We start from the raw sequence: 25,456 nt of genomic DNA on the forward strand, positions 1-25,456 counted from the left end.
TTGGGGGCACAGCTATACATGACAAGCATTTATTTAGGTGAAAATGAGAACAAATAGGAATTCTACATGCTTCTATCAAAGTCCATTCACAAAGTCAGAGTGCAAAGATGGTTGTTGGAAGAACAGAATAGAAGTGAGATGACAGAACACACTCAGCACTGAAGGGCTCCGGTTACATAATTTAGAGCCCAAAAGCAATGGGCTTGTTTTATGATGTCACTTCACACAGTAGCAAAGTCAATAGCCCAGGGAGGTAATAATGCTGAGCAAAGAGGAGCTCAAATAAAAAGGCAGCAGCAGACGAGCCCATGTCTAGAACATATTTGCTGATTATCTAAATGACATTTGAGATTCAACAAAATTAATCTGCCGTGCCTGCATGCAGGAGCTCAGAAAACGGGTTATCCTTCAAGTCAGCTGCACATAAAGAGTTTGGCACTGTCCGTATTTGCTCCACATGCCTAGGAACCTCAAACTCAATGGTAAGGGCAAAAAACAAAACTCCGAGGAAACGGCATGTGCTCGTACTACAAAAAAAATAATCTCTGCTACACAGAATGTACCCAAGTCTCTGGAATATAAGAGCAACAACATTGAGGGATGTACCAATCCTGGCCTGTCAAGAAAGCAAAGCTCAGGTTTGAGATACAGAATATCCTTGGACAAGTGGTTCAAATCCCATCTGAATCAACTCAGCCCCACAACTGCAGCCTCTGGGTGAGATGTTAAAATAGATGGTCCTGCGTGCTGTGTGTGGATGGTAACTAGCCTAAACTGTAAGAGAAGGATTAACAGCTAGCATGTCTTCTTCTCTGCCTGTGTACTGCATGTGTGCCACATTGTGTACCAAAGAAAGCTGCTGTGTAGTCGTATGCTGTTTAAATAGCACCTAAATGGGAGCTGCAGAGGAAACAAGTAAGATAGATACCCTTTTTCAGAATGGTTGATAACTATGCCTTCAGGAAAGCAAAGCATCTTTGCAGTGCTTGTGATCTGCTGAAATGCTCTTGCCAGCATCCAAGGCCCACCCCTGCGTGAATATGATTTTTGTCTTTCATCGTACTCCGTTAGATCACTCTTCCACTGGGGCGGGGGGGAAGGTGGCATCCCTTAAAGGAAGAGGCAGCTTTTTTGGTCCATGATAACTAGATAAACATTGCCAAAGCTCTGAAAGGACTTCAGAGACAGCACTAATTGCATTTTTATTCTGAATTAAAATTAGATTTGGTGGAAAGCTCAAGAAACCCTGGGAAGTGTTGTGCTATATCGCACAAGCATTCAAAACTGAGTGGTGGGGAAGAGCGATGGGGCTCCAGGTCATCCACAGTATGAGTTTCTGTTTGGCCTGATTTCTCACCCACACTATTCTCTTACCCAGAGATGTTGGAAAAAGAGCCCTTCCAGACAGTTTCTCTTGGTACTCGCTGCAGCATGTTGCCAGCAGTTAGCTGACATCATAAGAACATAAAAAATGCTATTTACTGGGTCAGACCATAGGTCCATCTTACCCAGTTTCCTTGGTCACACACTGGCAGAGAATAGATGCTCAAAGGGAGAGTGAACTGGGTATGACCGGGGTTTTTCCACTGTTCTTCTCTCACATACAGCCTCCAGTATTTTAGATCTAGGAAGTTCTGATTCAGAGGCTACATCCCTGACTCCCGTGCTCAGTAGCTAGTGATGCCCCTTCCCTCCAAGAATGTCTCCAATCCCTTTTTGAATCTGGCTCAACTTTCAGCTTCCACAGCATCTGGTGGCAATGAGTTCCATGCTTAATTCCACACATGCCCCCACACTGCCGTTGTTACTGCACCATCATTTAGTAAAGGCAGTCCTCACCTTAAGACATTTTGAGTTACAATGGATGGCATTTATGACGTTTAAAAATTGACACCCTGTTTCGACTTTGACATCATTTTTTACTTTACGACGCTTGATCTGACGCCACGCCACACCAGCGAACAAGTTCACTGCATCGCCAGTCTCCCTGTAGAACAGCTGTCCAAACTTCCTTGGACATTTTCTTTAAGAAAGCAGACAAGAGTCCAGGAAAACCTGCAGACAAGACTTCTGAGAAGACTCCAGCCAAGAGCCCTTCAAAAAGTTCAGCAAAGTCACCTCAAAGCAGTCCTTCCAAATCAATATGATTGCTATTTACAATATAAATACATTAATGTAGCTATATTACTCATCTGTCATTGATTGAGTACAAAATTCTGGGGTATTTTTGGTGAAAATAGGGTATCAGGCCTTGGTTCAGGAGCCAATCCCCCATTTATAACATTGGTTCCTATGGGAAAATCCATTCTGAGTTACGACGTTTTGACTTAAGAAACGGTTTTTAGAAACCAGTCGTGTTGTAAGTCCGAGGACTGCCTATACTTCCTTTTGGAAGTACTAAACAATGCGCAGTAACAGCCCGGACTGAGCCATGCTGGCAGTGCAGGAAGCAACTTGCTATACTGAGGGAGTGCGTTGCTATGGCGATTTAGTGGCGGTGTCATGGTTTTTGCCCACGGACGCTATGTCGCTGTAGCACATTGCTATGGCAGTGTAGCGTTGTGTGCAGACGCGCCCACTGAGTGAAAAGGAACTTCCTTTTGTTAATTTTAAACTTACTACCTACTAATTTCATTTTGTGTTCTTGTGTTGCAAAAGAGAGTAAATAATAAATTCTTATTTAGTCTCTTTATGCAAGTTAGCGGGCACGTCTACATGTCACGGGAATGGTGCAGTAGACTCATTCTACTGCACATTAGCACAGCACGGAAAAAAGTCCTACTGCGCAGTAGAATTAGTCTATTGTGCATTAGCGTCACTTAAAAAGCATGCACTGGCGCTAATGCACAGTAACACCGAGTATGGCGCATTAAGCTACTACCTGTAATTATAGGTACTAAACTTAATGCGCCGTAATTACGATACATTAATGAATGTGTAGATGTGCCCAGTATTTTGTAAACCCTTAGCACATGCTCCTTTAATTGTCTCTTTTCTAAACTGAATAAGCCTGGCCTCTTTGGTCTCTCATTCAGAAGCCCCTCCATGCTGCTAATCATCCTCATTGCCCTTCTGTGGACCTTCTCTAGTTTTTCTGTATCCTTTATGCCTCTGCATGTGTCTCCCTTTCCCCTGGTTCTGTGTTTCTCTCAGGAGACATTCACAATGAATTGTAAATTCTCTTCTTTAAAAAGGGTTTGTAAATACTTAATATTCCAGACCCGCACATTCATAGCTGTTCCTTGCTTAAGAGCTCGTACATGCTATTAGCGGAGACCAAACTCCTTCTTCACCTACTGAACCCCAGTAAATGCTTTCTACTTGGTTCCAGGCTTTTTTGACTTCTTATGAGAGCATAAACACTCGAGGGGACTCTCCAGCTTCCCTGGCAGGAGGGGGAGGCCGTGTGGAAGGGTCTGGAGACAGCAACGGTTGGCAGAGGCTCCCTGGGAGGAGAGAGGCAATGGGGGTCCGCAGCGGAGGGAGCTTATTGTGACTGGGGGAGGTCAACCCTGGGAGATTTTCACGGGAATTTTTAGGAGGGCTAGGTGCTAGTCTGAACGTAGGGTATGAATTTTGTCAGTTTTGTCTTCCCATACTCCATTGTCAAAGCATTTGGTCACTTTTCCTGTGTTTTTGACCATTTGTTCTTCCTTGAAATAAACGCTTTTCTTTGGTTGGGGGTTTATTTGGGGGGGGGGTTGGAGGGGGAGTTCTTTCTTTACTCAAAAGCCTGTGGTGAACCCTGCTTTCTGGGCAAATTAATAACCTGGCCATGCCCATTCAGCAGTGGGGGAATGCTAAGCTTGCACAAGTCCAGGGTGCATCTCTGGGAGCGCCCCGACACCTCAGGGTTTTGTCACAGTACCTGTCTCGAGGCAAATTGAATGCTATATCACTGGCCTTTCAAAAAAGCAACTTGCCGCCAACAATTGGTTGTCATTACATAAATGATCAGGTGAATATTGGGTTAGGGTTGTAAGCAAGGGAGAATGGGGTGTTCATAAGTCAGTGTATGTAGGCTGAGATTTTCAATTCTAACTGGATAAAGTTTAGGCGCTTAAGAAGTGTGTGTGTCTGTCTTCTGACATACTGATGGAAATACTGATTTAGTCCTTTTGAAGAACAGTTCTCAACAGCCAGATTTCTGCCTAGCCCTTAGTGCAGCAGACGTCACTGCTCCAAAGGGCTGAAGGGAACTGGATACTTTGTTCTGCAAGAATTTTTAAAATTAAAATAATAATAATAATAATTCTCAGACTACGTCAAGACAAAAAGTCAATCTGAAAACATTTTCTAAACATACAAACCAAAGACCAATAGTTTGGGTTACTCAAAACATTGGTAATTATTATCTTTTTTCACCTTCAATTTTTTTTTTTTTTTTAGTTTAAATGTACCCTTTTTTTTTTTTAACATAATGTCTTCTTGATTTGGAAAAATGGAACTTTTTGTTTTAGGGACATTTTGGACCATTTCAGAATTTTGTTCCAAGACACTTGTTTGAGTTGAGGAAATTTGTTGAAACCAAGCACATTTTACACATAGTTTTGGTTTTAACAAACAGCATTTTCTGTTGATAAATTCCCAAACACATCTGCTCCTAAGTGGTCAGACCATCTTTTTTAGCGGTGCCATTGTCTTCACTATAGCAATGCATCGTTATATTGCAGTATCCAGGAGGTACAAAGAACTGATAGTGATCAAACATTCTCTGCATGCTTTTTTTTTGCCCTTCAGACAGTTGCCTTCTACATGGCACTTACTAGTAAGGGTTCTTCAGAAAGGGAGATGATTTTATACAGACCGCACAGAGAGACATGACTAACTCCTCTCTTGGCGCTAGGGGCCCGTCAGACTGTTACTTTGAGAGTTTGACCTTTAACCTTTGTTGCAAAAGTGATGACTGGCTGCAAAGGCTGGAGGCCAAGGGCTTGCTCTGGCACACCACTAAATCACAATTTCCCTTGTCTTTAATGAGGATAGTGGCAGATGCAAGTCACTCCTGTTCAGAGTCCAGCCCAAGGCCCATGATCCTCTTTAAATCCTGAAAGCAGAACATAAGTGGGTCTTGGGGTGTGTTTTTCACCTGGTTTTTGTAAAGGTTTGCAAAAACCAAATAAGGTGCCTTTGGTTGTTTCTTATAGCTGTGGCATACTCAGCGCTCAGAGTTAAACTACTGAAAACATTATCTGTCTTGCTGACTGGTATTGTTTTGCTATTTACCCTGTTTGACTGTATCCACCTGCTATCTCTTGACTTTTACTTTGATCTTACGCTCTTTGGAGCAAGGATCAGTTTTCTGTCCTGTCTTTGCACAGTGATTGATACCAGGGAGGTATGGGCCTTGACCTGGGTTCCTATGCACCGGCACAATATAAATGATAAGCACCCATAGTGGGGTAACTGTGTGAAAGACACTATGAAAATCACTAGTGGTGGGATGAAGTGGAGATATTGGAAAAAGGTGAACTTGATAACTCTATATAAGGAGACATTTTTTCTCTTTATTACTGCTAGTCAGATTGCTTATGCAATCCTGTCACCAGAGTTGTAACGGAAAAAAGCTCACATTATAAAAAAACCTGCAATAATTAACAGCCCCCATCAGTCACAGATCTGCCATTTGGAAGCAGATTTTCACTTTTTCCATTAAGTTGGTCTATTTTGCCAAAGTGCTTTTCTTCAATGTTTTGGCACTTGTCCCTGTTTCAGTCTTGTACAGTATTGGCTAAGGAGTGCAGCAGTAAGCCCAGTGCCAGCTGGATCCTGTGCTGTGAATCCATCTCCCCAGTCCATGTCTCAAATGGAATTACATGGGAGATCTCCCCTAAAGCCCGCTCCCCTGCCTGGGTTGGTCAATTGGAAAGCAAGGAAAATTGGAAGCAAGCTGTTAGTATGTGTATCCATGGGGTTCCCCGCACCTCTGCCTCTTTCGGTGTTAGCAAACTTCAGCTTGCTGTGCTGTGACTTGTGGCTGGATTGTAGCCTGCTGAGCACTCTAAAAGTAATTGCTTTTGTTCTCTCCTGTGTATAGATCCAGGGGCTTCATCTTTCTTAGGAAACCTGGTCATAACTCATGTGATGTCATGTGGTAGGTCAAAGGACGTATCACTGGAGTGAGGGCAAGGTGGTCATACTCTTAATGCAAGTTAGCAGGGGAGGTAAATCAAGGGTCCCCATAGTCTGAATTTGACCTGCCAACACGTGTGGAAGCTACAAACTGTCTTATCTTTGCCAAAATTTTACCTCCTGTTAGGGGAGACGCATGCACCACTCAGGCTAAAGGATCTTTGAGCTTGCACATCTTGGATGTGTCTGTGTAGCCAGCCCCATGCTTAACTGGCATGTTTTGTCACATCTGAGTTTAACAAGAGTTTGTTTTGGTACGGAGCCGCAGAAATGAGGGTCATGTTCGTGCGCTGGGTGCTGGCCCTTTTACAATGATAGGAATGTAGGGTTGGAGACTTATTTTCTACTCCACCCCCACCCCATTTTAAAGCAGAATTAAGTACAACTTGAAAGGGGTAACAGGTCTCCCAGATGCAGCTGCTCATGCTAAAACCCAGAGGGTACATCTACATGTGCAATTAATTCAAAGCAATAAACTCAGGAGCAGTTTGAGCCAGAGTAAACTACTGCTGGGCACAGCATCTACATGTGCTCCCAGAACAGCAGCAATTTGAGCCAAGGTGGAGCAGTTTAAGCCAGGGCTGGGAGCATGGCAGGGTATCCCCGGGCTCTGGGTGGTAGTGTTGGGAGGTGGCAGGACTGGCTGGGGCACATGGGTGCTTGCAAATGCGGAGCCCTGTGGCTAGGCAGCAAGCAGGAGTCTGGCCCCCTGCTGGCTGGACCAACCGGGAATAATTTCCACCCGCGGTCAGAGTCTACACGTGCATTTAATTGCACATTGCACAATTACTGTCACCGACTACTTTCTTACAGCAGCATCAATTAGTTTACTGCGGCCTAATAGTGGAGCATGTGTAGGCGATGATGCTTTACTCTGCAGCTAATTAGTCTGCTCGGCAGTGAAGCACATGTGTAGACATTGCCACAGAGATTGAAATCACTTCAGTTGCATAACGGAGCCGGAAAGCAGTCAGATATCTCCACTGGGAGTTCCTGTGACATAGGGAGAGCTCCCTGGCTAGTACATTGCTAACATAATGGTGGAGCAAGAGGATGTGGCTAGAGTGTACTGTGCTTTGGCTAGTCCAACCTACCAGATGGCCCATTCGGACCTAAGTTACAGAAGCCTACAAACTTTTGGAAGGCACAACTCAGATTCAGGCTGGTAGAGACTGCAAAAGAAGGTTATAGTCCATGGCCTCCATTTCCCAGCCAACATAGGATTATTCCTCCAGTCTTGAAGTATAGCAAGTAATGGGATTCATGCATGGATTTCTATACTATTGCCACTAGGCCAGATTCTCCAGCTGGTGTAAATCATTGTCATTTCATTATAGTCAGTGGAGTCACAGTGAGGAGTTGGCCCAACGCACAAAAAAATCACCACTTACAATTACTTGTGCAAGAGTTGAAACTCAAATGCGGGAGAAAACCAAGATCCTGAGCTATACAATTAGCTGAATTTGCCAGTTCTGAACAGGGTGTAACTCATCTCTCACTCCCACCACCCCCGCTCCTCCTAACTACAATATTGGTCTGTCTGAAATGAAGTCGTAACCAATGAACGATCCATGGTTTTTCTTCCTCTTGTAGAGGATTTTGTTTAGTTTACATTTTTGTCTGGGCTCCTCCAGCTGCCTAATGGCCTTGCTACTTCAATCAGGCTATTAAATCTCCTCTTTGGAAGCTGAGAGAATCTAATCTCATAACTTTCCACTGACAGTTTTAAGTGAACTTAACCAAGGAGTTTCTTATGCTTTTCATTATTTTGATACAGATCAAGGAATTTGTGGGGCAAGGGGTGGTTTTAACTACGTTTTCTGGTATAGTCTTTCCTTCTAACTATCATTTTCACTAGCGCTCAGTAGCTTAACGTTTACCTAATGGAAAGGTTTGCCAAATGCAGTTTCACAGGTGTGAAACACAGTCTTCCAGAGAGCTGCCTCCATGTAGCTTGAAATGCCTCAAATCCTGTGTGGGGCTTTTTGCTTTTGGTTTTCCACTGGTAAGGAGGATTTCCCTACACATTGAACTAATGAGAAACACATTAGTGGCAGCGCTCCAACTCGGCTGGGTATCGGAGGGTTAACATGCTGTTGCCTCTCCTTGTTTCCCTTCTTTCCAAGAAAATAAATCAATTCAGACAGGATTTGTCAAAAAAGAAAAGGTTCTAAATGAGTGAACGAGCAGTAGGCTTCACATTTGGTTTGCTCAGATATAAAAGGTAGCTTACATGTTGCTTGCTATACAGCATCCTAGTCCATCCACAAGCACATTCTTGTCATGTCTCCTCCTTTCTCCTCACTTGAAATTATTTTTCCAGCCTCTTGAATTCTGGTGTTTTATCCCGGACGGCACGGGAACTAGCAAAAGGCTTTGGTGGAGAAGTGATGAGTGGAGACTGTGATTGCTGTGTCTCAAAGCAGTGGTCTGGTCCTGATTCATTGCCCAATCAAGAAAGTCAAAAGAAACCCTTCTGTTGAAATCATCTGGCTTTCAACCAGGCTGTCAAGTGTCAGCGTGATGTTCCAGTAAAAAGCAAGCAGTCATTTCTGCTAGGTTCCTGTTCTCTAGCCCCTTGCAGTCAGTGGGAACACCAATCCTGCGTTCATTTGGTTTATGAGTGATTCCTTATGCAGCACAAAGTCTTTAGCAGTCAGAGTCAGGTAATGCATTTGAATTATAAATATGGTAAAAACAAGAAACTGACCCTTTTTCTTCTTTTCCAATGTTTAGGGGCTCCCTCTTTCTCTGGACCATTTTATATTTTACCTGTTTCCTGGGAGTCACACAGGGAAGTCCTGAAGGTAAATTATACTTACTTATTTATTCATTCATTCATTCATTCATCCCCCCTTCCCTAAAAAGGAATGGTGTAAAGGAATTATAACCATAACTAAGGCATTTGGTTTCAGTCGAAGGAACTTCTAATCAAGATCCCAGTGTGCAGAACTTAATGAGTTTACTGCTGAGGATTTAATTATTGGCCTGTGTCAGCTATACAGATAATATACATGATACCCAGAGCCTAATTTTTAAAGGCATTTAAAACTTCCTAAAGATATAGATTGGTGTCTAGTGGTATTTGAGGAAAAGCTCCCATGTGCCAAACTCCTTAGACAATCCCAGTAGACACCTCCCTGAATCTACTGGCATTGAAATGCCTTTAAAAATTGGCCCATTGAGCCTTTCATCTAATGGTCTTGGTCACGAACAAATTAAGCATCCACTGGAGGCTGGTAAATATGATCAACCTGGTTGCACAGACAAGGAACCAGAGTCAGAAAATAGGAAGGGACGTGTCCAAGAAACTTGTCCATATTTGAAGCATACCGTGAAATTGCCTGCTGTTCAGATATGTGAAAGCTTGCACTTTTGTGCTTCTTGAGGTACATCAAGCGATGTTACTTGCATGAGGTGATGCTGACAGTGCAGTGTAACCCTGATGTTCTCCAAAGCTGTGACAGGTGATGTATTGTTGAGGCCAAGAGTTCTAGTCTAGTGCATCCAAACCTGGGCTCTCACTTGCCAAAGTGCATCCCAAGGTATGATTCAACTTATACCCAGACATTGGCAGGGGCATAGGTACATCTGTTTTTCATCTCCTTGTTCACACTAGTTCAGGCCTTTTCTTCTTTGGTTTAATCTAATTCCTCATCCTTCATAGCTGCATTTGCCCTTCACTTGGGAAAACAGGCAGGTTCCTTTAAGGTACCATTGGTCTTCAGTGAGCCAGCACACAGAATGATGCAGAAGAAGATGATGTTTATACCACACTTCCCCATGAGGAAGCAATTGCCGAGCGATCATGTACAGGACTACAGTCATTCCTGGTGACTTTATTGTATACAGGGTATGAGTTGTGTTAGAAGCAGATGTAGTACTTAGTATAAAAATGTGCATATTGATCACTGGTCAGGATTGCTGGAGAATCTGGCCGCTGTCACCTGCACCTCCGTGCAATCCAATTTCCTTTTTATTTTCACCTTTATCTTTCAGTGACTTCCCCCCTTTCTGCTACAGAGAGGGTTCATTTGGGGATGGGAAGGAAAATTCAAATGATTCATGACCTGCTTGAGCTGCTACTGAAGCCCATGCAGTTCTTTTATTTGACTTCACTGTCATGAGAGGGGCTTGTAAATTGTACATGCTAAATTTTCACATTTGTTTTCAAGATATGGGGTTGTTTTCTTTTGTATTTCTCTATCCTAGTTGCTCATTCTTTTGAATAACTAGTAACCCAGCCAGGGAACTAGGAATTTCCCTGGTTGATGTTGATAAAAAGATTTCTATGTCCACAGCTGGATGGTAGAAACTGAACACCTCTCCAACATCTGTTTGTCAGGGAGCCACCTCCTGTATCTTAAAAATAGCAACACCTCCTCCACATGATTAACTCGGAGTACAGGCTGGAATGGAATAACTTCCTCTGCAATCAGTAGGCAATAATAAGTGAACTAGCAGACTCCAGGCCTCTTAGGCTTCAAAACATGAAGGAAAAATAAAAAGTTGGTCCAAACTCAGCTGTACAGCAGCCCGTGGAGCAGTTTTTGCAGAACAAAACAAAACAAAAAAAAAAGACCTGCCCCTGCCATCAGCAATTTCAAAAAATGTAATATTTTCCAAATTCTGCCTCTATGCAGAGGAGGTGAACATCTGGCTGAATCACTTAGTCAAGCAGTTTTCAGACTGCGTTTTATGTTAACTTGTAAAAGAAGAACAAATCCAGTGTTTTAGCTCTTTTTGAATAGGCTTTTAGTGCTCTGTTTTTGGAGTCATGTTTATTGATCGTTTAACTCCCAGGATCATTATGGGATGTTGAAATGTTTTTGGCTCCTGCCATTCACATAAAATAAACTGTTTCATTTTGCTCACAGAAGAAGTCTTCCACTGTGTGTGATGATGCAGTGGAAATCCTGCCACTATGGTGTCATTTCTCTCCCGAGAACATCCAGCACGGCTGGCAGAGAAGAAAAGGATTGTTTCCTAACAACCAAAGGGAAAGTTTCTTCTGTCATTTGGATGCCCATGTTAAACTTTTAAGGGAGGCTCATGTTGCAAGCAAATATCATTATTTTAGGTTATATTATTACTCGAGAATATAATGATGAGACTTGCAAAACTCATGTAAATTTTAATGCTGATTTGAAGGGAGATAGAATTAGGCTAAAGCTGTGTGTTTTTGAAAATCCCATCATTATAGATAACGGGATGAGGGGTACCCCATACATTGGAAGGCAATGAAGTGCTACATAGAGGTTACAAATTCAAGGGCCAGTGGACCAGGTAAAGAACAGGTATAAATCCATGGAGCCTCAGTGATTCTTGCCAGCTAAGGATCTTAGCAATAGCTTTTGAAATTAGAAGTTTATTCAACTAAATATTGGATATAGGCACTAGATCTCAGCCAGTAGGATCCAGTAAATTAAGACTGATTTCTCTCCTGCTTTTTGGCTTTGTGTTTTGGTTTGTTATAAAGTTGACATGAGGGGAACAAGTTAAACAGCGAGCCTTTCTTTCAGGGTTGTGATTATTCAGCAATCTCTTCTGCTTATCACTTTATACATTATATAAAAATCCTCCCTCAGCTCCATCACACACTATATGGATAACACAGTTAGTTTCAAAGGGCTTGGAAATGGACAGCTTTAGGCAATTTATTTTAAAGCAATATGTCTTGATGAATTACCCTAAGAAGGAAAAGGCTTTGATAAACATATAACCAGGTAAAGAAGTCAAAGTTGTCACTTGGTCATCTTTCATTTTGCATTAGCTGATGATGTCTCGTGACCAGGGAACCTGGTTTTCCGCGATAAAAAAAATCATAAATTCTCGGATAAAAAATTGCAAATCCTTGGATAAAAATCCCAAAATCCGTGGTTAAAATTAAATGCTCCCCATAGCCCTGCTGATGTCCCTCACTCCCCCCCAAACCCCCCAGCTCTGCTTGTGCCCCTTGCCCCCCACCCACAGCCCCTGCCCCCCAGCTGCCAGGGCTATGGGCCAGGGACCCAGGTCCACAGCCCCCTGCCCCCAGCCGAAGGCAGTGGCTGCTACAGCAGGAGCACGAGCCGGCTCCCCATCTGATGCCTGCCTGCTGCAGGCTCGGGCAGGGCCGGCTTCCAGTGGCAGCGTGCACTGCCAGGGGGCAGGGAGGACCTGCTCCCCCCAGATCTGGGTGGGGGGTGGGGGCAGGGCAGGTGTGTGCTGCCCCTGTGCACACAAAGGAAGTGTTGCCAGGGCAGCATGGAGCTTGCAGTGACGGGCAGCTTTCGGGCATGGGCCCGCTGTGCCCTGCTGCACCAGTTGCACACGCCGTGCTCCAGAGGGCCCGGGGGAGGGCAGCAGGGTGGCGCGTGCAGCATTTGCAACACAGGGTTTGCAGCTGGCTGGACACTCTGGTCAGGGTAGGTGAGGTGTGCAGTCTCCCCGCTCCTGGCCGGAGTGCCTGGCTGGCTGCAAAACGCCCATCCCAGCCAGAGAGTGCCCAATCTGGCTGCAAGCCCACCCACCCCTCCCCATCTCCCAGCTGGAGTGCCCGGCCGGCTGCAAACCTCCCCGCTCCCTTAGTCCCCAGCCAGCTTGGGCACTCCGGCTGGGAGGGGGCGTTTGCATCTGGCCGGGCACTCCAGCCGGGAGTGGGCAGGCTGCAAATCCGCGTTTTCTCTGATAAAAATGGGAAATCCATGGTTTTCTCTGGTTTTCTGTGGGAAACGGAAAACTCGGATCCCTGCTCATGACAGCCAGGACTGTATATAAAATCGGCATGGGATGTAGCAGCGGGCATGGACTGAGTGAACAAGAGCTCCAGACTGTGTGGCTGGACACAGAGTAGGAAAATCCACACAGCCCCCTCCACAAGGTCTGTTTTAACTGAACTTCATGCAGGGAGCCAGGATATAGCCCACATTTTTTTTAGCACCATTTTCTATGGAGGCTAAGAAGGCAGTTGGATTTGTATTTCAAACAGCAGCAGCACCAGCAGAGCAGGAGAAACTTTGTTATGTCTTTGCACAGCTACCGAATGAATAACTCCCAAGAGCACAAAGTATTTCTGCCTTGTCACTGCAGTAGATCTCTAGAAGAGAACCTAAAAATACATCTAACAATTGGAAGCCAGAATTTAGCTCCTAGATCTAAGCAGAAAGTTTATTTCTTTAGGGCCAAATCCAGGACCCTTTGAAGTCCATGGCAAGGCTCCCACTTGACTATACTAGAGTCAGGATTTGGCCTTAAGCATTTGAAAGACCTCGGGAAAAGATCCAAAAGACAGAAGTGACTTTTAGGCTAGCTCTGTACACCATTCAGCAAACATGGAGGGCATGCTACCATTGCCGTGGTGGAAGAAATCCCTATTGTGTAATAGGAGAGGAGGCTGTCTGGGAACCAAGGACTTGCTGACTCAGGGAGAAACATCAGTATTAATAAATAACACATGTTCATACAATAAATTAGCTTCTCAGCCTAGAGGTAACTGAAAGAAAATGTCCATCCTCTTTCACACTTCCCCCCTAGACATCTCTGCTGTAAAGCGAGCCTTAATGCCTTAAAAAAATAAAGGGGTGAGAGTGGAATCAATCGGTACCAGGCAAACTAAGTATTGATTTCCTTGTTCCAGCATACAAAAATGGTTATGATTTGCCAGAGTCAAGAAACAGAGCAGCTCTCTCCACTCTTTTCCCTTCCTGGCCAGAGACCATTACAGGCCTTGGACTGGCTTGAGTTTTCCACTCTTCTAGTCAACGATGAGGAACTTTCTCTGTGCCAGTTCCACAAATACTAAGAACTGCGCTGAGTGTGTAACAGCAAAGGGTGACGGAGCCCACATGCCAAGGCCCGCTTCGGGGCGTGTCTTTTCCTGAGCAGCCTTTGGATTTTCTTTTAATTTCTTTTTTTTTTCCCCTGAAAGTCCTGTGACGTTAATTGATGCGTGTCTGTGGCTGGTGTTACTACCGTTCTCATTCTTAAAAGCTTGCCTTTGGATACAGATATTTGGATGGAGTAATCCAGGCAAGTCACCCTCTACCAGAGCAGATTATTCACTGATAATTTAAAAAGGAAGATTAGCTGGCAGTCAGGGGACAGGGAGTGTGCTTTTCAGTTATGTGTATGTAAAGGAAAATAAAACCCCTTGTCTGCCCAGTTTTGAGTAGCTACTTTCCCCGCTGAGCTAACAGAACAAAGGTAGAGTAACAGCCCTTGACATGAAGAGTGGAAAAGGGATAAGAGCCTGAACTTCTTATGGCACCTATAGTGTTTAATAGGGGGGAAGCCAATAGGTTTTTGTAGCCATTAGAGCCAATAGTATTTACTAAAGAACCCAGTCACTTCTGTAGATCCCTATTGGTTGGTTTAAGCCTTCTGTAGAAAGGTGTTACATTTTAGGGGCCTGCCATTGGGGTTGAAGTCAATGGAGCTATTCCATTGATTTGAGTGGGAACAGAGCTAGGTTCTAAAACTCTCTTATTTCCACCCCAGGATTCACTTTCAAGGCTTCTTCTGTCCCCCCACACAGACCTTTTTCTTCCTCCCAAAACCTTGAACATCTGCTCAAGTTAAGCACTGCAGCCCAGTCAGGAGCCAGGAGTTTCTGCTGCTTGTTGCCTGTTAATTTGCTGTACACTTGTAAGGCTGCTTTTACTGCAGAGCCAGAAGTTAAAGCGGTACTGCCTACCTTGTGGGTCTTCCAGGGGAGGCTGGACAGATATTTGGCTGGGGTGATATGACCACGGCACCCATTCCTGCCTGGGGAAGGGAGCCGGACCTGATGATCTGTTTAGGTCCCTTCCGACCCTAAGCACTATGAAACTATGCCTTAGCCTGCTCATTACATGCCGTTTGCTTGACTAGTGGACCTCAGCTTATTCAGCTCCATCCCACTTTATTTCTAAAACACTTCATTTACATGTATGGTTCCTTCAAGCTCTGCACGAAATGTAAACCTCTGAGATCATCCATTGTAACTAATGCCACAGGGCAAATTCTTCCAGGGGCTCAATTAAGTCTCAGTGCAGCTTTCTCATGCCACCAGCCATTTCTTTTTCTCTTGAAACATCACAGTGTCACCAAAGGCCATGAGTTCATTGCAAATGATGGTGCTTGTGAATCTGGAAAGATGAAGATAAGGGCCTTCACTCCAGAAGCCTCTGCAGAAAATAAACCTCCCTGCCTCAAATCAACATATTATTAAAAATGTCTGACTACATTGAATCATAATTCCACTTTTCCCATATGACCATAACATAACCAGTGTTCATCCCAAAGATTTAATCATATTGTGTGTAAGATTGGGATTTGGGAAAAAAAACTTTCATTCTGGGTGTAATGCTGTATTCAACTTTTGAAACATCTGGCTCAGGTCACTGTTGGAGGCAGAACACCGGGCTAGATGGACTCTGCATCTGGTCTATTTTGTCGTTTCCTCCAAGATATTGTGACAATGTGCTTGCTTATAGACAGAAAACAGGAAGAAACAGCTAGTTGCATCTATGGTCTGAGTGTTTGAACCAGTTTGACTTGGGGGGAGTGTAGGGACTGCTGTTACTTCACTGCATTTAGGGACTGAGTGATCAACAACTCACTGGCATCCATGAAAAGACCTGAAGGGGTGTTGGACCAGGCTGTAATTCATGTACTCACATCCTGTTTCTATTTCTTTCAGATGTGGACATTCTTCAAAGACTGGGCCTGGCAGGGAAGAGGCCATCAAGCGGGTGGTCTTCAATGCGCTCAGTTCCTCAGGGGGTCATCCCTTTCAAATTGGGGGTCATCTTCACTCAGCGAGCGCGCATTGAAGCTCCCGTCAGCTCCATCATTCCTGCTGCCTTTGGCACTGACTTGGCATTAGTGCTGAGCCTGTGTTCCCACCGCATCAACAATGCTTTTCTATTCGCTGTTAAGAGCAAGAAGAAAAAACTGCAGCTGGGGGTCCAGTTTGTCCCTGGGAAGATCATAGTGTACATAGGCCACAAGCGTTCTGTATATTTTGATTACAATGTTCATGATGGCCAGTGGCACAATATGGCCATTCACATCCGGGGGCAGACGGTCACTTTATTTACTTCTTGTGGGAAGCAAAGAATACATGCAGATTTGCATTTTAAAAAAGACGAGGCATTGGATCCACAAGGATCTTTCCTCTTAGGAAAAATGAACCAGCACTCAGTACAGTTTGAAGGTGCCATTTGCCAGTTTGATATTTATCCTTCCGCCAAGGCAGCTCATAATTACTGTAAATACCTGAAAAAGCAATGCAGGCAAGCAGATACCTACCGGCCGAATCTGCCTCCTCTCATCCCACTCTTACCCAGGGATCCCAGTGCCTCCCCAAGGACCCCGCTGCAGGTTGAGTTCCCGCTACAGGGTTTGAAGAACCTGACCACTGTGATTCCACCATCAGAGCTTGACAAGGTCACCCCACCCCTCAAGACTCGGAAATCAGCTGCAGGATCTGTCACCCTGCTTCCATCTAAACAGCCATCACCAAGATTAACAACTAGAGCCACCAAGGTTACAGTGGCACGTTCTCTTCCATCAGGTGCTCAAGTGCAGCCATCAGTTCGTTCGTTCCCTCAAACTACTACAGGAGCCCTCAGGATATCTCAGCCCTCTCCCAGTACAAGCTTGGAAAAGTCCTCCCTTCCCAGGGCCAGGCATGTCCTGCCTACTGGCCAAGACTCCACTGCTGCCAGCAGGAAAGAATCTGGGCAAGAAACCAAAAAGAAGATCCACCAAAAAACAACCCCTAAACTCTCTGAGATGCACAGCACTGTAAAGCCAATGAGAAATAACATGGGCAACACAACTAGCAGCATCCATTTCATTACCCTAAAGCAAACCCCAGAGAGCGTCACCAGTGGACCCACTCCAAAGAAGCTTTTGCCATTACCAACCAGGAAAGCAGATCCTACTACTGTTCCTTTCTTGCACACCAAACCGACACTTGGATCTCTTCATCCTAATTCCAGGACCAGTGTGCAAGTCTTCAACGTCACAACACCTGCTGCCACTGATGGGTTTCAGATCTTTGACCCCTTTGGACCTACCCTGTTTCCATTTTTACTCGGACTTCCAGGACCTAAAGGAGACAGAGGCCTCTCGGTAAGTCCAAGTTTTTAATAATGTATTTCTTCCTGGCACAGCCCCATGAATAGTCAGTGGTCAGTCAGATCTGAATTCTTGACCAGGGTCTGCTGTTCACTCCTGAGCTGAACCTGCCTTAGGCAAGTCCCTTTGCCTCTGCATTTCCACCATCCCTTTTATGGAATAGGGGTAATGCTTGCTTTGCTCTTTTAAGTGCTTTGAGGTCTCTGCATGAAACTGCTACATCAGAGCAAAATATTTTTGTTTGCTAAAGAAGTGCCTGAGCTATAAAGTTTGTAACTGAATTTCTACAAAGTGGTACCCCAGGTTTGGGCCCATCCCTGCTCTAAACAAATTGGATGTGATGCCAGCAGCAGAAGTCGATTGCTAATTTACTATAAGTGCATTCAGGCTGAGGCCTAACCTACATTACAGAGTTCTGCTGGCAGAACTGAATGTGCATCTACACTGCAGCCTCCTCTTTGCCAGCGGTCTGACACCTCATCTGTCAAATGGGGTTACACTTCTGGCAGCTGGCACATGCGGACACGCCAACAACTTCTGGGGGCTGCCCTAGTCCATCAGCCACTGGTGCACTCCAGGGTACACTTCCCGCTGTGGCAGCACAGGTGTTGGAAGTGGAGTCATGCAGTTTGGCTCCTGGGCAGCAGTGACTATACTATGTGCCACTATTGCTTGTTAAAGGTAGGTAAGTATAGACAAGGCCTGGGACACAAACCAATGGGGAACCCCCATGAAATGACATTTGTCTCCTTCGCATCCCCCAGGGCTGGGGAGAGGCTCAGAAAAGCACCAAGAGTGACTGCTTTCACTTTGAATCTCCACAGTGTTTCAGTTATGCTGCTCTGCAAAAGTGCATTTTCCAGACACTCTATGCCAGGTTTAACCAATACAACACAGTGCACATCCCTGTCAGTGCATGACAGCTTAGTAAAGCTAGTGAAGATATTACAAAACCAGCCAGTGAGCATGGGGTGCCATATATTAAAAATGTATTCTAGAAATGCTGCGTGTTTTGCGTATCACAAAAATGGCCCGTCTTTGATATTTTTGTATGTAAAATGTATTAAAAATGCTGCTGAAGTAGGAACCTGGACGTTCTACAACAAGCTGGAAGATGATTTTTGTCTCTGCAGGCTTATTTTGCATTAGAGTATTACCTAGTGCCTCTTTTTCAGAATGAGTGATCTTTTGTGTTAGAAACTGCTTAAATAAGTAGTAAAATGTTAATTCCCACCTCCCCTCCCCCCACCCCCTTGCAATATTGCAATATTTCTGACTGGTTAAATACATAATCCTTTGAGGTGCTGAGCTCCCAGTGAAATCAAGCCCTCATCTCTTAGCTGATTGATTGGAAAACTCTGTAGGTTGGGATTTTTAAAAGCACTTACAGGAGATGTGTATCTAGCAGTGGGAGTCTGGATGCCTTCACTTCTTTGAAAATTGAAGCCTAAAACCATGGATACAGGAACACATTAAACCAGGAAATTCCTGCTGCCCTGAGGGGAGGAAGGTTCTGCAAACACATGATGCAACCCTTGAACTGAAGCCCTCTCTGCCATCCTGGGGAATTTAACCCCCATAGTGCACAGGGTTGTGTTGGAGTGATGTATGCCCATGTGATTTTAGTCCTCTATTTTGCAACTTCAGCCTTGTAGAGGTACTCAGATACCACAGTGATGGGTACGTTAGGAAAGCTTGTGATAAAAAAATGAAACCACAGATCAACCTTTTTCATTTAAAAAATGGTTGGTGACTTTTTGAGTACCCAACCTTGAGGGTCCTTTAAAGGTGCTTGATTTTGTAATCCCCAGGAAACAGGTCCATTGGGCACTTGATGAAAAAGTAATTGGAGGGCAGCCACGCAAAATCACCCGCCCTGCATCCACTGCATATAATTTGTCTAGTATATACAAGTTATGTTTTCAAACAAATGCATGGGCAGGGCAACAAATAATTCTGGGAAATATCTGTGTATTCATGTCATAATTTACATTTTCCTATGTTGCACATTTATATAAAATGTTAAATGAGTGTGCAAGTGAAAAAAGCAGCTACATCACGCTTAAGGTCTAATTAACTGTTTACAGTGAAGGCAAACCACAAGAATGCAAACAGGATCTTAAAACTGGCTAACTTGTGGGGTCCTTTTACTTCCCAGCTATGTTTTGCTGTGCTGCAAATTTGGGCAAGGGTTTGCTCATGTAAAATAAGTTGCTCCGAGACAGATTCCTTGATTTACAAGTTCCAGCCCAGAGCAAGTTTTTACAGCTGATTTCTTAAAATAGTGACGGAAGGGTTTACAATGGAAAAACAGAGAGGAACTTAAGAGATACTATCAACACATGGACTGCCCATTGTTACAAATAACATCTGAAATAAGATAGCCCCGGCCCTGCAGGCACGTACACAGCATACTTTAGCTTTATGATTTGGGACCCATTTATGTCAAGTTTCAAACCAGGCTGTGGTTTACCACCTGATATTCTGGCGGGGAGGGGAGGATGCCACCGACTGATCTCCCTTTCTTTTCGTGTTCCTTCTTATGAGATCTCAGGGTCACTACGTTGTCACCAGGGTGCTGCAGCATCAAGTGGCCGTGGATATTAATTTTATACCTACACATATGCATGTCCTGCTTGTTGGTGTGGATACAGAAAGTCTGTACCGCTTCCCCTGGTATGCATACATTCCCCCAACAATTAAGTTTAGTTTCCCCACAACTGGAAAGCATGTGCCGGTGGTAGTTCCCCACAAACTTACCAGTTTTATTTCAGAGTTTATACTGTGTGTCCTATCTCCAAAAATACGAATTACCTGTAACCAATGGATCTGTGTGCATCTGGTTGCTCTGGGCGCCAATGAACTTTTATCCTCTCTTCTCCAATTTCTGGCTCAAAAAATGTATTGGGTTTGAACATACTAGTTTTGTTGTGCTGCCCCCACCCTCCCCACTCCACTTTGCCCCAACATCTTAAAGAACTTGTTATTAAAGTGGAGCGGAAAATACCACTCAGCCTGTGACCCATAGCAAACATACTGATTCAGGCTACAGAGCGGGGTAAAATAGATGGGCAGAATTTTTCCATCTGTTCTGAGAACAACCAGGGTCCTAAATCTGGGGAGAGGAGAACAACTGAGCCCCTGCCTAGCTTAACGCTCTTTGACTTCTGGAATAAAGTCAGCACATTGAGAGGGAAAGGTTATAGCTTCATCGGAGCTGGCTGCTGCGTGCGGTTTGATAGCTCCTGTGACTCATTTGGGGATCTTTGTAGGATGCTTTGTTGAAAGTCTCCGACATGAGAGAAAGAGGGAAAAGAACTTAATCAGGATGACATGCTGAGAAATTAATTTAGCATTTATTTAGCTAAACAAGCGTGCTTCAGAGTGAGAGCTGATAAATGCTCCATGGTTGAGTAAGTAATCTGGCACTGTTTCCATACTAGTGGGCAGGCATTTCTAATGAGGTCAGACTTAATACACTCCTCCTGGGCTGGTATCTGGTATCTCTTCCTGTCAATCTTGCCTTGATTGAGCAGGATATGGGCCGAGAACCAGAAAATGCCATACGCTAGGGTGGAAGGAAGGCGACAGCGAACTAGTGGAATTGTGTTACTCAGTACAAAGTTTCTTCGTTGAAACTGTTGGTGAAAGTTTCCCTTCCTGCTGGGCAGGGGGATGACCCACAGGAAGGCTCTCTGAAAACTGCTCCACTTTGGGGAGGGTGTGCAGCCGATTTGTGGCACGCCTGCCAAAAATGTTGCCTCCGCCTTTCCCACCCCAGACAGTCAAGTCCTGTTCAGGTTGAGCTGTAAGAGGTGTCCAGCAGACAGGGGTACTGCTGACAAGAGCACCCAGGCCAAGGCTCTTGCTCCCTTATAGCTGGCTGATAGTTCCCACCTCCTCCTTTAAGATTTAGGAACCGATAATGGCCTGGTGCTCGCAGGGTTTATAGCTGCCAAGGGGACATGTCTAACTGTACCTGTGCATGAGCACAGAGCCATTGTGACCTGTCTTCATTCACTGCTGTTTCCTGTCACCAAATGTATATCCCGTGCTAGCCCAAAGAGTTTAACTGCTGCCTCTGGTGGGGCTGATTCCTGGCTCTGCAAACCCGGAGCAGGCGAGAAGGCCATGGGTCAGCGAGGGGCACAGAGAGCTGAGAGGAGCCTCCTTTTAGCAATAGGCTTTGGAGCAGCTGCCCAAGTAGCTGGGACAGAGGATTGCAGGACACACGTGGGGAAAACTGGCCTCCCCAGAAGGTGAAGTAGGAAGCCGCAAGGAACCGGGAGACAGAGGTGTAGCAGGGTAGCTCCGTGCCCTGGGCAGCTCTGGCACATGGCGGGTGCTGACTGCCGTACCACCGCTGGAGGCGGCACGACCAGCTGGTTTTGTGTCCCGCAAAGCCTGTGCCCCGGGCTCCTGCCTCCAGCACCCCGCTCCCGCCCCTCCCCATGCTCAGTTGTGCTGCTGCTCGGAGGAGCTAGTGCCACCTGTTTCATTTGGGATCCCAGGGCTGGGACGAGGGGAGGAGGAAGGGAAGGTCTGGGGGCAGAGAAGCCAGCCTGGGTTTACCTACTAACTCCAGTGAGGGAGTTATTAATGCCAAGGGGCATTCATGCTAAGTTATTAGCGTAAAGGTGCTTGAAACCCAGGGGGACTTTGGATGGGGAAATGGCTTTCCAACTTGCCAGACATGTTGCTCCCTTGAGAGGAGACAAACAGCAAGTGCTTCACCGGAGGACAGGAGTCCGAACCGGGGCACAGACCGGGAAAGGTTCGCCACACCTCACCGTACCACATACAGCTGCCGGAGGGTGCCAGCTGGGGAAGGCAGTTGTGGATGCCATTGCTAGGGTGACATTTTCAGCTAGGCAAGAGAAAGCTGTTTAATTTGGATTTGTTGACATTTTACATAAACTCCCTCCAGGAATGCATGATTATTACATGGGTGGAAGGAAGGCAGTGGGACTTCAGACCCTATAGTCTTTGCATCAGGCCCTCAATAGTATTTTGACCTTACGTACAGCATAAAACATATCAATATGATCTGAGATTCACAGAGGGCTTCTCTTTCCCATTGCTTCCCAGGCTATGCAAACTTAGATGATGTGTACAAATTATAGTTTCATAGTTGGTCGGGTCAGAAGGGACCTGAGCAGATCATCAAGTCCGCCCCTCTGCCGTGGGCAGGAAAGGATGCTGGGGTCAAACGACCCTGGCTAGGTGGTTGTCTAGCCTCCTTTTGAAGACCCCCAGGGTAGGGGCGAGCACCACTTCCCTTGGAAGTTGGTTCCAGCTCCTAGCCGCCCTGACTGTGAAGTAGTGCCTCCTGATGCCTAGCCTGAATCTACTCTCCGTCAACTTATGGCCATTGTTCCTTGTTACTCCGGGTGGTGTTCAGGGGAACAGGGACTCTCCCATTGCCTGCTGGTCTCCCTTGGCAAGTTTATAGGCAGCCACCAGGTCCCCCCTCAGCCTTTTCTTGCGGAGGCTGACCAGGTTCAGGTCCCGTTGCCTCTCCACATAGGGCCTACCCTGCTGCCCCGTGATCATACGAGTGGCCCTCCTCTGGACCCTCTCGATGCTGGCCACATCCCTCCTGAAGTGCGGCGCCCAGAACTGGATGCAGTACTCCAACTGCGGCCTGACCAATGTTGCATAGAGGGGGAGGATCACCTCCTTGGACCTGCTCGTGATGCATCTGTGGATGCATGACAAGGTGCGGTTAGCCTTCCTTACCGCGTCCCCACATTGGCGGCCCATGTTCATCTTGGAATCAATAGTGATTCCAAGATCCTTTTCTGGCTCTGTGCTGATGAGAAGGGAGTTCCCCAGCCTGTAGGTATGCTGCTGGTTCTTCCTCCCCAGGTGCAGCACCTTGCACTTGTCTGTATTGAAACCCATCCTATTGTCATCCGCCCACCCCTGTAACCTGTCCAGATCTAGTTGTAGCCTGTCCCTCCCTTCTAACATGCCCACTTTCCCCACATTTTATTGTCATCTGTGAATTTGAACAAGGTGCTTTTCACCCCCTCATCCAAGTCGCCGATGAAGACATTGAACAGTGCGGGCCCAAGGACCAAGCCCTGGGGAACCCCACTGCCCACATCTCTCCAGGTCGAAAATGACCCGTGCACCACCACTCTCTGGGTGCAGCCCTCCAGCCAATTTGCAGCCCATCTGACTATGTAAGCGTTGATACCCCAGTCACCTAATTTTTTAATGAGAATGGGGTGAGAGACAGTGTCAAAGGCCTTCCTAAAGTCCAGAAAGATTATGTCCACTGCAACACCTGCTTCCAAGGCTTTTGTGACCTGGTCATAGAAGGCCACCAGGTTGGTCTGACAGGACCTGCTTCTAATGAACCCATGTTGGTTGCCCCTAAGCATAATCTCCCCTGCTCGTCCCTCGCAGATATGCTCCTGGATAATTTTCTCAAAGAGCTTCCCCAGGACCGAGGTAAGACTAACGGGCCTATAGTTTCCTGGGTCCTCTTTCCTCCCTTTTTTGAAAATGGGGACTACATTGGCCCTTTTCCAGTCATCAGGCACCTCACCAGAGCACCACGAGTGCTTGTAAAGCTGTGCCAGGGGTCCTGCAATGACCTCTGCCAGTTCCCTAAGCACTCTGGGGTGGAGATCATCAGGACCTGCTGATTTGAACACATCCAGTCCCTCCAGAAGTTCCCTGACTAGGTCCTCACTGACCCTGGGCCTGGCTGTGCTTCCCTTGGGTCTGTCCAGTATCTCAGTGTGGGGGAAGTCCCTGTCCCTGCTCAGAAAAATGGAAGCAAAGAATCTGTTAAAGAGATTAGCTTTGTCGTCTGGAGCTACCACCAGATTACCAAGCATGTCCTGCAGAGGCCCCACATTACTTGGTACCTTCTTTTTACCCCCTATGTATTTAAAAAAGGACTTCTTGTTATCTTTGATCCGGGTCGCTAGTCCCAGTTCCATCTCTGCCTTGGCCTTCCTAACAGCCCCTACAATCTCGAGCAATGGAGGTATAATCCTCCTTGATGATGGCCCCTTCCTTCCATTGGGTGTACGCCTCCTTTTTGGCTTTGAGATGTTCCTGGATGCCTTTGGCGAGCCATGGGGGATCTTGAGCACTCTTGCCCCCTTTGATCCACATAGGGATTGTCACCCGTTGGGCTTGCAGGATCATCTCCTTAAGGAACAACCACTATTCTTGGAGTGCCAACTCCCCTCCCCTCCGGGACCTCAGTGCCTCCCCAACTAGTCTCCTTACCTCATTGAAATCTGCCCTTTTGGAGTCCAGGGTTGCTGCCTTGCTGCAGGCTTTTGCCACCCTGCGCTGGATGGTGAATTCCAGCAGGCGATGATCGCTATCGCCCAGGTGGTTGAGCACCCGCAGTCCCCTCACCAGGGCATCGCCTGTGGCCAAGACCAGGTCCAACACGACATTTCCCCTGGTGGGACTGTGCACCTCCTGGGTTAGATGGAGGTCCTGTACCTCAGCTAGGAACCTATGTGAACGGTCAGACCTGGCTGACTGCTCTTCCCAGCAGACGTCCAGGTAGTTTAGGTCACCCATGATGACCACGTCCCTTGACTTCACTGCCTCCACAAGCTGACCTGAGAATTCCCGGTCCTGCTCTTCTCCCTGGTTGGGTGGCCTGTAGTAGACCCCCACCGTTAGGTCCCTTTCCCCACGACCCCCTTGTATTCTGACCCAGAGCACCTCAGTCTACCCTACCTCACACCCAGTGCTGTTTGCTGAGGACGTGTATTGCTCTTTGACGTAGAGCGCCACACCCCCGTCTTTCCTCCCCGTTCTATCCCGCCTGTACAGCCTATAGCCCCTGATGTCCACCGCCCAGTCGTGCGCTAGATCCCACCAAGTTTCAGGGAGCCCCACTATGTCTAGGTTTGTGTTAGCTAGCAGGAGGGCAAGTTCCTCCTGCTTGTTCCCCATACTACGAGCATTAGTGTAGAGGCATTTAAGGCCATAAATTGTGTCCTAAAAGAATCACTTCAGTAATCAATAAAACACATTCCCCTCTGGGATTTTATATGGCAGCTGTTCCACTGAACTCATCATTACCATACAGCAGGAAGTGAAGACGCCATCTCCTATGCCACTAAAACTTCAGGATAACTTCCTTAGGAATGCCAGTTGACAGGCTGTTCACCTGGAATTCGGCTAGGACAGTAAGGGTAACGTGCTCTTGAGAAAGAAATTGCCAGAGGTTTAT

At 46.1% G+C, this 25,456-nt stretch overlaps 1 protein-coding gene across 3 annotated transcripts in view; it reads left to right on the top strand.

The window, feature by feature from the left end:
* Positions 1-25,456, top strand: part of LOC102575623 (collagen alpha-1(XXVII) chain B) — a 226,635-nt gene that overhangs the window by 4,388 nt on the left and 196,791 nt on the right. For all 3 annotated transcript variants that reach the window (XM_019475657.2, XM_019475658.2, XM_014608190.3), the window contains 2 exons: positions 8,869-8,939; positions 15,794-17,232. In XM_019475657.2, coding sequence (XP_019331202.1) covers positions 8,869-8,939; positions 15,794-17,232 — 1,510 coding nt within the window. The remainder of the gene's footprint in view (positions 1-8,868; positions 8,940-15,793; positions 17,233-25,456) is intronic.

The sequence above is a fragment of the Alligator mississippiensis genome, chromosome 12 (genome assembly GCF_030867095.1).
Source record: "Alligator mississippiensis isolate rAllMis1 chromosome 12, rAllMis1, whole genome shotgun sequence".
NCBI classification, from domain to species: Eukaryota; Metazoa; Chordata; order Crocodylia; family Alligatoridae; genus Alligator; species Alligator mississippiensis.